This window comes from Daktulosphaira vitifoliae, unplaced genomic scaffold (assembly GCF_025091365.1).
Source record: "Daktulosphaira vitifoliae isolate Bord-2020 unplaced genomic scaffold, ASM2509136v1 Scaffold_1, whole genome shotgun sequence".
NCBI classification, from domain to species: domain Eukaryota; kingdom Metazoa; phylum Arthropoda; class Insecta; order Hemiptera; family Phylloxeridae; genus Daktulosphaira; species Daktulosphaira vitifoliae.
The window spans coordinates 3111756-3126149 of record NW_026099572.1 but is presented as its reverse complement, the minus strand read 5'-3'; the positions used below and the strand labels follow the sequence as shown (position 1 = coordinate 3126149).

General features: G+C 23.1%; 1 protein-coding gene across 1 annotated transcript; it reads right to left on the bottom strand.

Annotated features, from left to right (window-relative positions):
• Window positions 1–159: 159 nt before the first annotated feature.
• LOC126895774 (U2 snRNP-associated SURP motif-containing protein) lies at window positions 160–13133 on the bottom strand. Its single transcript, XM_050667995.1, has 19 exons — window positions 12749–13133; window positions 12036–12152; window positions 11887–11980; window positions 11238–11424; window positions 10447–10523; window positions 10300–10394; window positions 8454–8619; window positions 8219–8385; window positions 8085–8144; window positions 7964–8007; window positions 6748–6852; window positions 6205–6595; window positions 4466–4545; window positions 4058–4247; window positions 3777–3993; window positions 2452–2686; window positions 1036–1204; window positions 668–819; window positions 160–604 (listed from the first exon to the last, which is right to left on the bottom strand). Exons 1-19 carry the CDS (start codon window positions 12773–12775, stop codon window positions 361–363), a joined length of 2817 nt encoding a protein of 938 aa, XP_050523952.1. The 5' UTR covers window positions 12776–13133; the 3' UTR covers window positions 160–360.
• Window positions 13134–14394: the final 1261 nt, after the last annotated feature.

The following is a 14394-nucleotide window of genomic DNA, read 5'->3' as shown; positions in this document are numbered from 1 at the left end:
AAATAGATTACCTCTTAAAAATATGTTACATGAAAAATAATTTGATGTATACATTATGTCTATTCATTTATGGCATACATAATGACATTAAGATATGTTTTTGAAAAATGAGTAAACATTTATTCAAACTAATTTTTAATAACAAAACAGTCTTAAAAATGTAGTCGACTAATATAACTTATAATTTAAAAACAATATTTTTAACTGTAGTAATGCATTTGGCAAATTTGTTAAAAGTTTTTACTAAAATATATAAAAACAAGTGGAAAATTGTACATCATGAGAATTATACACATAAAATTATATTTAATCAGGCTTATTTATAAAAAATAATTTACAAATAATACAATATTTTTTTATCTAGTATTTGTGTTTATGTTTTCTCGATGAGTGAGATAATGGAGATGGTGGTGTACGCGCTCGATGACGATGAGGAGAACGAGAATATGATCTTTTATGTCTATGACTATGTCTGTCTTCACGTTCACGATCTCTTCTTTTTGATATGGAACGAGGTGACTCTACTGGTGAAGCTCTAGATTTTTTGTTACTTCTTGGAGAAGAAATTTGTTTTTTTCTTAAAGGGGGACTTGGGCTTTCACTTCTAATAAAATAATTACAAGTAAATTTGTATATATTCTTTATAATTATATTTTATAACAATTACCTAATACTATGAGATGACCATTTACTATAAGCAGGACTATGTGAAGGACTTTTTGAACGCTTTTTTTTTTTATTATCTCGGTATTCATCATCCGGACTCAATCTTTTATTTAATTTCTCTTTTTTGTCTTTTTCAAGTTTTAATTCTTTTTCCTGAAAAAAAAAAAAAAATAAATAAATAAAATAATAAATTAACATTAACATAAATTATCTTACTTTCAATTTATTTTATTTTTAACTATTTCGATTAAATGTCATATAACAAATATTTTAAAGAGCAAAATATCTTTTTGATATAAGATAAAATTTTTTATTTTTTAAATTAATATTGATGAGATTTTTATGAAATTATATGAAAAAACTTCTTACTGGAGATTTATTAACTTTTTTCAAAAGTTTTCTTCTATAATGTTCCACTTGTTGATAAATATTCCAACCACCTTTTAAGGACCGTTTTCCAGATTCAAGTTCATCTTGATATTGCATAACTTTCAATTCAATTTCTCTTAGCTTAGCTCTACGGTCATCAGCATTTTCCCTAGAAATGTAAAATATTAAAATAATATAGACAGAGTGTCTTAGACCTAAATGACAACAATTATAACTTTTGATTCAATTATTATTTCGTAGGATCTTTCTTTTAGGTATGAGTTACTGTATATATACAGTGATCAGTTTTAAAAAATACCACTAGAATACTCTCAAAATAATCATAATATTGAAAAAATATTTTTTGGTTATTTTAGTTACATATATTTTTTTATTTATTAGCTATTAATTACTTTTTAGGATCATCCTTTATAACTTATAGGGGTGTCAACTTAATTTTTTTTATTAATAATATCAATAATAATATTGTTGATTATTATGATAAATAACTTACAAAGTATCAGTTCAAAATTTGTTAATAAGTGATCATTTTTTTAATTTAAAGCTAGTTATACGGAGTGAGTTATAAAGATATAATAAATTTAATAACTTTTAATCCAATTATAATTTTAATGGACATTTTTTAAAGTAATTATTGCCTTCTTAGACAATGTTTAAAGTATATATTTTTATTATTTATCACTAATAAGTAATTTTTTGTTCTATTTTTTAGCTATTTCTTTGCCTTTTTCTTACAAAAAATTTTGATAGGTTGGATAACAATTTTAGGACAAGTACTAATTAAAAACATACAGTGGGTATGTAGCGCAGGTGTAGCAACCTATAATGGTATACATGTACTCTCCTTACGTTCCATATTATTATTTTTTTCTTATTAGAGATATATATGGTCCACTTTGAAGGTTGTTAACTTTATGCAACTTTGACATAGCATAATATAGTAGCGTAGAAATATTTTTTGTTTAAGTGGGGATAAACTCTTAATACCCCCAAAAACTATAATCTATAAACTATAAACTTATGAACTATTAACAACAAAGTTATCAATTTATAAAAATTTGTACTGGCGGCTGATGGTGATTTTGGAATAAATAAACAAAGTTTATAAATATGTATAATTTTGGACTATAGTGATAAATAATAAAACAGGGACTCCCTTGGAAATGTTTTAATTAAATTTAATAAACTTAAATTGATACGGTTTTTAAGGGCAGAAAAGGGGGATTAGACCAATATTTTTTTTTAATTATAGAATATAGGAATATAGAATATATATTATTAACTCCAAAATATAAAAAAATCATTTTTTATACTTTTAAAGATATTGCATGAGAACTAGATAACTATCCTGTATATACTTAACATAATACATATTTAAGATAATCATATATGTACCTTGTTTCATTAAAGTCATCATCTTGAGAATCATGACCAAGAGATCTAGTAGATTCTCCAAATTCATCTTTATTTTCTTTTTCTAGCATTTCCCATTTACTAGTGGTCATTGCTTGTTCTTCTGCTTCTTGAGGATCTACTGTTTCCCATCTTGATGGGACAAATGCTGCTGCTTTTATATTTTCTTCTGAAAGTTCTCCAGATAACGGTACACCATCAATATCTTCATCTAACACTTTAAACAAATAGTATAAGATTATTTGTTCACATAAAATAAAACAACCTAATTTATTACTGAAACTCTAAACTATATATATTATATAATTTGGATCTGTTGATCTAGCAAGTCTAAATTTTTGAAGAATAGCAACATTGTTTTTTTTAATATAATAGTTATATTCTCTTAGAAATCTTTTAGAAAATTTAATGTAACCAATTGTAAAGCAATTCGTTAGTTAAATTGTATTAATGGAGTGAGATAGTATCTCTTTCTGTTGTAAACCATTTACAAAAACATATGTAGTAACTTTTTGTATCTTCACATTCTTATCATATTTGAATAAATATTATTATTAAAATGAATAGAAATTAAAAAATGTATCACTTATGCGAAAAAAAGTTACTTGAAAACTCTAATATATTTGTATATTTATGTGTTCAATAAAAAATATCTACATAAATTAAAAAATAAACGGACAAATTATATTTTTTACTATGACAAACAAGTTTATACAAGATATGACTAAAAATTATAAGTTAAAAAAAAAAAAAAAAAAAAAAAACCATAAATGTAATAGTGATAGTTAAATATTCTGATTAGTACCAAATAATATTAACTTGGTTTTTCAAAATTTACTGATTTCACCCATCACTAATTATAACCATTTAGTTCTCCCTATATTATCATTTATTGGTCCAAGCTATTAAGTAAATATATAAACAGATATATTATGATATTGTTAAATAAAAAACCTATGAATCTATTGAATTGTTTAAAAAGCATTTACTTAAAATTGTTAGTTTTAAATTTATAGGTATATGGAAACAGAAAATAATTATCAAAATACAAACCGAACCCAACCATGATTAAGAGTATATACTACAACTTGAAATGATTTAAGAAATTTTTAAGGATAATCAACATGAGTTGTTTTTGAAATTTGTTTGAAATGTACATTAAGGTAACTATGAAATAACTTAATTAATTGAAAACCTATTTACTACATTGTGGGTTCTAAAATAAACAATGTTTCTTATTTTTGTAGAAAATGTAACAAGGCCCTTAGACATGGTTATTCATAACTCTTAATTAGTTGAGATCATACATGGTACACCATCAATATCAGTTTCACCAGGTGTAGCATCATTATAAGCATGTTTTAAAAGTGCAGCACCATCTAAAGGAACACCATCTAAATCTTCATTTTCTACATTTTCAGTATCTGATATAGGAGCACCATCTATATTTTCCTCGTCATTAGAAGGTTTAAAATTTGAGCTTGCATTATAATTTGATTCATCCAAAATTGATTTGGGGGGTATCTATTAAAAACAAAAAATATAAAATCTATATTGTTTTAACTTAATTTTAAGTAAAAAAATTTACCTCATTCAAAGATAATCCAAGAAATGTGTTTTGGCACTTGTATAAAAATTCTTTAGGATATATATCCCATTCTTCCCAAGCATGAAACATTTGCATCATACGATGTTTAAAGCCTTCTGCTTGGTTTACATCTAAATTTTTAAAGGTTTTGTGAGCTTCATTCATTATAGAAAATAATCTTGTTTCGAATCTAACAACATAGTAAAACATTTTTTTAATAAATAGTTAAACTTATCCTATAATTAGATAAATGAATATGAGTTCAGAAATTTGTATAAGTTCAAAACTAATAACATTTGTTAATAATTAAAAATAGTTTAAATAGTGTTTTAATCAAAAAGTATTGAAATTCTATACTAAATGTTATTAATCTTGAATTTTTAAAATATTGATTGAATTAAGATTTACCCTCTTCTAAATTGAGTTGCGTTTATTATTTTTAAGCCACAGTTATGTAGAACATCAGATATTAAATAATAGCGAGCTATCTAAAATATAAGGAAAATAATGACAAAGAGTATTATAATTAAATATTTATTTTTATAAAATATAAATGTATATATTTAATTATTTACAGGTTGTTACCTAAGAGAAAGATACATTGTATTATTTCTATATATGGTACAAAGAAAATTTTTTTTATACAAATTATACCACACATAATATCTTCAAAATATAAAATAATTTATTAACCTTATTCTTTTTCAAAAGATTATAATTTGTATAGAATACCAATTAAAAAAAAATTTAGTTTTATTCTCTTCATTAGATATCCGCATTAGTTTTTTAAATGACAACATATCTATTTTTTGGCACACTTCATATAAAATCATTTTATGAAGAAAATGACTGGCTGATAATAACTTTTGACTCAGCATTTTTGGAAATATTCAAATTTCTAAATGATAGCTAGAGGCAAGGCATGGGGATGACTATTTTCATTATTAGGTATTAAAAATACTGCATTCTATCGTATTCATATTCATAATTATATAAATTTTCCATTATTAAAATTAGTTAATCTCAATGTTTCAATTAAAAAACTCAAATTTACATAGATTTAAGGAGTATGAAAGGAAGGATACAGCAAAATTAAAAAAAAATAGTAATAAAGCCCATAAAAACCTATATATTTTTGAAAAGAAAAATTAGTCAATTTTTTTGTATTTTTAAAAGTATTATTTGAGGTATAATTCAAATCATCATCAAGTACAAATACACAAAGTAATCAGTTTATTACAACCTATTCAATTACTCACAAAATAAAAATAACTTTGAAATTTTTTTTGTTTTTGCTTTTTTAGTTACTCATATTTTTCGATTTATTGATCAAGTATTTTTCGGATATCGCTTATTTCCTATAAGGGTGTAAACTTTTTTTATTTTAAACTAGTTTATAAATGAAAAAATAACTAGGTCATTAACTTTTGAATCAGCATTTTGGAAGTTATTAGTATTTTAAAATATAGTCTGGAGATGAAGCATGTGTATGACTATTTTTATGATTATAAATTTCTTGTCCTTACTTTTTCTACCACCTAACTATAACATATAAATAACTTCTCATAAACATAAAAAATATAATACATAAATAAATATAATATAATATAAATGAGTAAAAAAAGAGTTATTATTTTGTTAAAGAAATTGTAATCAGTTTGAAACTGAATTTAAAATACAGTCTTATGTTATCATTAATATTTTTCATAAGAGAAAGGCTAAAAAATGGTTATTTTGAAATAATAAAAAAAATGAATTATTTTTTTCTGATTAGTGATAAATAACATAGAATATCTTTGAAACGTAGTCTAAAACGAAAATAATTATTTAAACAAAAAAATGTCAACAAAATGATAATTGATTAAAACTTTATAAATGTTATCAGTTAGGTCTAAAACACTGTATGTATATGAGTATGTAAGCCTATATTTGAGGAGATATTTTAATCATATATACTTGAGACAAATTATTTAGTGGCCTAAGATAGAAATGGTCAGTCCAGTTTCTAAACTGATCTCTCCCCTTGTAATTAAAGCCATCTAAGATTGAGCCTTATACCTGTGACAGTGTTCATCAGGTATTTCTGACTTAAATATAATATCCTTCTAATTGGCTAAAAACAATTGTTATTTAGTACTAGTAATTACTTTTTTATGTATGGCAGTATTAATATTAGAAAGAGATTCTTGAATACAATCACATATTTCATCAACAGCCTCACTATGCTCTACACAAAAGACCATAACTTCTGCTACTTTTAACCGATCAGGTGTCATATTTCTAATAAGGTCTTCAAAACGTTCTCTTTGTGAAACACTTAATGTTCCTTTAGTTCTTGTAATTAAATCTTCTTCTGGTAATAATTCTTCAGGCATACCAGCAGTATAAGGATTCATTGGTGGTGGTCTCCAAATGGATCCACCTTTAAACATACAAAAATCTTCAATACGCCATTCTTTAGGTGAATCTCCTTGTAACATGGAAAATAATTTCCATCTATAATATAGATGTGCTGGAGAAACATTATCAAACAAAAACCTATCAAAATAAAGATATATTTTATTAGTAATACACAAATTTTAAACATAAAGGTTGAAAATAATTAGATATCCTGTGGAAGTAATAAAACTCAATTAAAAATATAAAATAAAGTTATTTAGTTGTATTATAGTTAAAAAATTTATATTTACTGAAAGGTCGGATTATTTAATTCTTTGTTCATAATCATAGCTTCAAACAAGGGACCTTCACGTATGACAAATTCAATCATATGATGTATAAGCATCAAAAGATTTCTGAAATAATCATTAATAAGATGAAGTGAGATAATTGTAAGCAATTAGGGTAATTTTAAATGCATTTTTTTAGAAAAATTCATGTTTTTACTTTGAATTTGTATTTAATATGATAGCAACAAATATAAGGACTAAAACTTTTCAATTTCAAATAAAATTTACTAAATATTTTAAAGCAAAAGAAAAATTTACAATAACCTTATTTGTATATGTATTTGCCCTAGTTTATCCTAATTAAAAGTATTAATATTAGAAGTCTTAAAAAAATATTATTCAATATGAATATTGTTTAAAATTCACAACAAAATAATTATGCTGTGATATATATTGATATATTACAAAATAAATATTTTGATACTTTATAATATTGATTTTAACATGTTTATTCACAGTTTATAAATTAATAAAATTTATCAATAATATTTATTGTTTAAGGACGCATTCTAATACAAAACAATACTAATTTAAAATTTGAAAATAGTTGGAAGAGTATGTATAAATTATTTGTTGAGTTAATATATTTTCATAACAAAAAATTAAAAGGCCCTTAAATAAAATAAAAATAAAATTACATACTAGATATTGTATAAATAATTAAAATAATTACAATAACTTTAAGTAATAACACAAATCAAATTTGAGATTTCATTTTATATTTTCTTCATATGATAAGTAACCACTGTTATTGTAACTTGATATCTCTTATCATATATTGATATTGAAATATTGCAATATGTTAATCATATATCGTTATCGAAAATATCTATATGTTTTCGATATTGGTATCATATCGAAGTTTCAATTTTGTTTAAGACCTCTAATTAATATTATTTATAAAGTTATGAACATAAATTATTTTGATATAATGTGAACTTTTTGAATAATTATTAAATATTCATAAAAAAAATAAAATAAATATTGAGAATTTAAATATTTTCAAAATAAGAAAGAAGTGTTGATTTCCTTTTTTCTCTTATATATTGTTAGTTTCTTCAACAATTGTTTGAGTTCATTAACAAATAATTATAATAATCTTGGGTTCAACAATTAAATTGAGAATTATTTATTAATAAAAATATATAATACCACTATTATTATATTAAATATTTACCTTTCTGTAGGTATAACTACTTTGATAATTGTCTGAGGTAATATCTAAAAATATTAAAAATTAAGATTATAATATTTACTGCATTTATTCTATATAAATAAGAAGTTATTAAAAACATTACTTTTTCTAAAGGTTGACTTCTATCAAAAAAACTTCCATCATTACGAAAACGTCCATGTCCCTACACAAAAGTAGATGTATGTTAAATGTTAATTTATAGATAGGCCATAATGATTCTACAATATATCATCATACTTTTTTATCTTTGTTGAATAAAATTGGTTGAGCATTGAAGGGTAAACCAGATGGAGGAGGTGGTAATGTAATAGCTAACAGTGCTGGAGGTATGTAAATAGGATGAGGAGGTATTGGTACACATTTACCCCAACCCATTTTCATTTCATAAGACATGACATCTTTCCCTAAATATTAAATTTAATAAAATTCAACTTTTTCTTAAATTTTATTTTTTAGTCTAATAATATCATACCATTTAGATTTTTTAATGCTCTTTCACCATCTTTTCGACTCATATAAGCCACAAATCCACAGTTTCGACCTCTAGCTTTTTCTTCATCTGATCGAGGCCACATTATCTTAATGCTAGCCAAAGGCCCATACTTACCAAAAACTTCCATTAACTGAGCTTCAGTAATCTAAGATTAAAAAATATAATAAAATATTAAATATTTTATTGTTTATCCAATTAAATATTTTGCTATTCTATACTAAGTCCTATAATAGCTAAAATAACTTAATTTTTAGAAAATTAAGTTACTATTGAACAACATTATGAGTTTCATACAAAGTGTTTGGCTAAATATGTTTCACATAATATTTAAAAAAATACAGGTTTAATAATCAAATTTTTTTTTTTAATCATCATGGATCTTTAATGAGGTGTTTCACAAAAAAATTTTAATTTCTACCACTATCCCTTATATGAAAAAACTTGTATCAACTTTATATTTACAAATGGCAACCCTCTTTTTTTTTGCATCATTAGATTTAATATGATAAAAAAAAAAAATGTTTATTTTATTAAGTGCTCTACGGCTTTTTAAAGTTTAGGGTTTAATAAGAAAAAATTATAACAGATTAGAATGTTATAGGTCGTAAATCGATAAGCACTATTCTGACTATGTGCGTTGCCATAGTAAACCGGTAGCTCTTATTGTTACATAAAACAATAATGTGACCGTGTTGGAAAAACTACTGAATTTTTTCATCAAATATCAAAAATTTTAAAGTAGCGTATCTTATTTAAAATTCATAATTTATTATTATTTTTTTTATGACAAACAAAATACTATAAAAATAATATGGGGTTGTGATTCGAAAATCTGAAGTTGATACAAGTTCTAAGAATAAGCGATGATGATAGAAATTTAATTTTTCTTGTGAAACAGCTCATCAAAGATCCATAATAATTAAGAAAATAAATTTGTTTATAACACTTGTATTTTTAAAGATATTACGTGAGACATAGTTAGCTCACTCTGTATATGTTATTACAAAAAACACAGTAATTCAACTAAATTTTATTCTCGTCAAAATAAATTATATTTGATTGAAATTACAAAATAAATGTAAATCTCAGTAGTTAGTCTAATAATTCTTGGTATATAGAATTAACAAGAATATATAGTACTTATTTTAATAATGAACAAAACTGTAAGTTTTTTATTTATATAATTTTATGTTTTAAAAGTAATAACAGTATTTTTATTAATAAAATTATATAAATATTTTCAGAGTAAGGAACTATTATCTAAAAATCAAATACATTTATGACAACATTTATTACAACTTCTTCATAAAACAAATATTAAGCTTGACAAGCATTAACGGTAATTGGGAGGTATCTCTTTTCAAAGTTTTCAGAAAAACTATATATAAAATAAAAATATATATATAACAGAATTAAAAAAAATTAGGTAAGCTCATTAGATATGTATGTTGCTAATAAAAAAGTAATATTTTTTTATATTTTTATAAAGCATATGCATAAATGAATAATAATTGATAAATAAAAATAGTTGATCCTGGCTAATTTTTAACTTTTTGAGTTAGATATTTTTTAGTTTTAAATCATTATTTTAAATATATTTTTTAAGTAATAAAGGGGTTTTTTGTATGATGAAAATAATATATACCTAAATATTTGATTTTTAAAGATTAAAAACAATCTACTTTTATAACTATTTGATGAAAATATTTTTAGTATTTAATTTAAATTCACATTTATAGTTCATAAAATAAAATTTAAATTTACTCCTGAATTCATTAATTTCAAAATGAATGAATTTGTATGTTAAAATACAAACAAGTCTTACTTTTGGATTTAAATTTCCCAAGTATAAATTTGTAGTATTTGGATCACCAGAATCAAATGAACCTTTAATTTCATCTGGCTCAACCATAATTAGATCTAAAAAAATATATTAAATAATAAGTAGAAATATTATTAAAAATATTTTTACTTTTGATTTCGGGATCTTCAATTGTTTTTTGTAAAACTCCTTTAAATTTATGCCTTTCTTCTCTTTCTTCTTGAATCCTAGAAAATAATTAATTCTAAAACTAATTATGTGAAAAAAATACATGTATTTTAAAAATTATTTTTAATATTTTTATATTAACAAAAATGATAAAAAAAAGAAGAGATTTGATCCCTTAACTTGTAAAAATATGATAGCAATTAATGCCAGTTAAAACCCAATTAAAAGAGAATTATAACTATACTATCAAGATTACACAATAAAAATTCATTAGTATCATTATAAATAATTTATAATTGATTATAGGATGATTCACTTAACATGAAACACATATTTCATTTAATAATAAAAAAAAATAATTATCATTTTTTGTTTGTTTTTAGTTCCATACTTTTTTAGTTTTTTTTATCATAAAATATTTTTTATATTCATCCCTTATACCTTATTAGGATATCAATTTTTTTTTTCTTAAATGTCAACAATATATCATATTAAAATATGACATAATAGTTTAACTAATATTCTGAATTTTAACAAGAAATGACAATAACTTTTTTTTACATATTGTTTTAACATTTTATAATATTAATCTAATACTTTTTTTTTTACATTTTGTCTGTGACTTATTTGATAATTTAATTATTATTTTTAATTATATAGTAACCTGATAATAAAGAAATTCAAATAGTAGTTACTAATAATTTTTTAACACTCCAAGTCATATTAATTTAGTAAAATTTTTATTTATATAGAATAATAAGAAAAAAACTTACATTTTAAGTTCTTCTTTAAATAGTTCTAGATTACTTTTTTTTTTTTCACCATCTCTTTTTTTTTTCGAGGTAGATCTATCAGATTTTTTTTCTCCCATAAAACGTGATAAATCATCCTTATCTATGTTGTCTGAACTTCCTCGAGCTTGTGGTTTGTACAATTTACCCTTTTCTCTTGTATCTTCCTCTAAAAATCAAATTAAAAAAATTAGGCTATAAATTCTAATAAACTTTATTACTTAAAATTCTATAGAACAACAGTTTTCAATAAACAAATAAAATTTTAAATTAAGAATAAGTAAAAATTAACCCAACATCACAAAAAAATCAATAATTAACTTTTTTGCCCTTCAACTTCACATTTATCATGGTTCATGAAAATTAATAAAACTTATTTCAGCGTGTTTAAAATTAAACATCAATAAAGATTTATGTAAATAAATAGATTACGCTATTTAATACAAAACCTTATTTTTGCAACTAAGAATAATCTTATGGAATATTTTTTTATGATATTAATTAGTATGAATGTTTCATTAGAAAATTGGATATTCTAACCCAATTTTAATTAAATAAGTTTTGTATTTTCAAATAAAATTTTTTATTTTTAAATTAAAATCTTTATGTTTGTTTAAGCATCTTAACATACGTCTTTTTCCTGCATCATATGTGCCTGCTTTAACCCAAACTTTACTAGATTTTTTTCCTTCATTTTGAAATGTAGCCACAAATTCTTCAAATGCCTAAAAAATTTTTTTGTTTAATGATTTTTAAAAAATTATATACAAGTATATTTACTTGGGCAGCAGCATGTTCTTCTTCTTTTTTCTTTTGTTCATTGATTTCTTTTTTTGATGGTTGCGTTTTTCCCATAGCTCCAATTGAAAAAGCTTTGAGCTTTTGCTCCGCTATATACTATTAATAATCATAAATTAACACAATTTATTTAGATAAAGTTTTTAATGTAAACATATTATTGATACTAAATTTAGTTTTATAAAATTACTATGCGAGTTTAGAATAAAATAGTCCAATTTTGTCAACCAATAGCAGGTACAAGATTATACAGAACAGTTTAGGTTATGAGAATTTTCTCCACTTTAAAATAATCACTTTTATTTTAAATAAAGTCTTTTTCTTTGATATATAAAAAAATCAATAATAAATTTAAACAGTAGTTTAGTAGCAAAGTATGCATACCACATTTGACTTAATATATTTAAGTATTTATTATCTATGCCAGTTGGTAAATTAAAACTAATCAGTATATTCTTCATTAAATGAAGAAAATTAGAAAATTTATACGAACTTGGTATAATTCAGTTAATTACACTTCAAAAAAAATCAAATAAATATATATATATATATGATTATTGAAATTGATTAGTATAGATATTACAATTAACTAAAAGTAACGATTAAATAAAATTGAATAATTCACTATTTAAATGTATTAAAATTACTTCTTACAACTGACAGAAAGAAATTTTAGTTATAATTTATGATCTTACTTTTTTGAAATGGCCCGAATCAGACATTTTAATCTGTAGTTAATTAAAAATATTAATTTTTGTATATAATTCTCATGTAGATGTAATTTATAACATTTTCCGCGTCAGTAACATAGTACAATATTTAATAATCACCAATACTATAAAATAGAGAAAATAATTATTATTTAGTACATAAAAGTTCTTGAACAATTTTTGAGTTGAAGAAAATAAGAATCGTGAGGATTATGGTCATATAATCACATAATTTGTGTTATTACTACAATAATAGATAAAATGGTTACACTGCGGCTATGTAATCTATAACGAAAAGCAAATACTAAAAACGACAATACGGGACAGTCAATGATAAAAAAAAAAATCCGAAAAATGTGTGCCTATTATTTGTATTATTTGACTACCTTAGATTTTTCAGGCGTTAATTCATTGATAACAATTTTTTGTGATAACGTTGTTTATTTAATATATTAGCTTCGATGCGAAGCTCAGAAGGTATTAATTTTACTATATATTTTTTTAATTGAAAATGATGAACATTTTACTTTTCTTAATTACTGTATACTATAATTTATTCAGTTATAACATACTTATTTTGTGATTTATATATAAAGTACTTTTACAAGCTCATAATTTTTTTGTTTTTAACTTTCTCTAATGAATTATTGTATTTCTTAACAGTTATGATAACATTTAATATTTTGTCAATTAATATTGACCTATAATTGGATTATTTAATTATATATCTTCTTTTTTCCCACTATTTGGGGTCGGCCACTTTTATTCTAAATATCCACTTGATACGATTTCCAACATTAGCTGTCCTTTTCAACATTAATTTTCATAACAGTTCTCACAGCATTTCGATTGATTCATCTCCCCTTATAACATTACTAAACCATCCAAGTCTATTTTCTCTCATCTTATCCACGATTGACATTACACCTATACTTATGCTCTGCTCTATTCTCTTGTCAACCGTTCAACACTCTGAACCATATTAGCTGGTTTCACTACAATCTTATAAAACTTGCTATCTAGTCTCATTGAAATTCTCTTATCGTGTAACACACCAGACGCTTCTCTCCATTTTGTATACTCGCCCTTAATCATGTGTTTTTGCAAATCTATTAATACATTCTTCATGGCTCAATTTTGAACATGCTCATCCATATATATTTGCTACATAGGTTTCTTCATGTGAGTCCATCAAAGTTACATTAATATTCATAAGACTTAAATAGTTATCAAATTTTTTTCAAATTAATTTGTCTTAATTCTACTTTAAGTTTTTTATTCAACTATAGATTTTTTGGACTCTTCACAGATGGTTTGCTAACAAATATATCAACATTCATATGAACAATGACTATCTATAAGTTGTTTATTTGAGCTTTCAACAAGTTGCTTATCATTAAATAGTTGCAATGAATTTTAGTTAGAAACACTCCATTTATACAAAACTCTAATTTAAAAAAAAACCCAGCACAGGGGGGTCGCGGCACAGTTGTGACGTGGTATAGTTGGATCAAGTATAATGATATCTGACAGTGATTAAAATCACTATCAAAAATAAACGCTTCGATGCAAATCTTTAGATAGTGTTTAATTTTAAAAAAATTGGTGTTTTATTCCAAAAGCTACTTGAT

Bases quoted from the DNA above. Each gene is read 5' to 3' on its own strand.
- LOC126895774 (XM_050667995.1), bottom strand. From the start codon at position 12,775: ATGTCTGATTCGGGCCATTTCAAAAAA. The intron at 10,524-11,237 runs GTAAGTTTTTTT...ATTATTTTCTAG, and splicing joins TTTAAAGAAGAACTTAAAAT to GATTCAAGAAGAAAGAGAAG. The intron at 8,620-10,299 runs GTAAGACTTGTT...TTTTAATCTTAG, and splicing joins TGGGAAATTTAAATCCAAAA to ATTACTGAAGCTCAGTTAAT.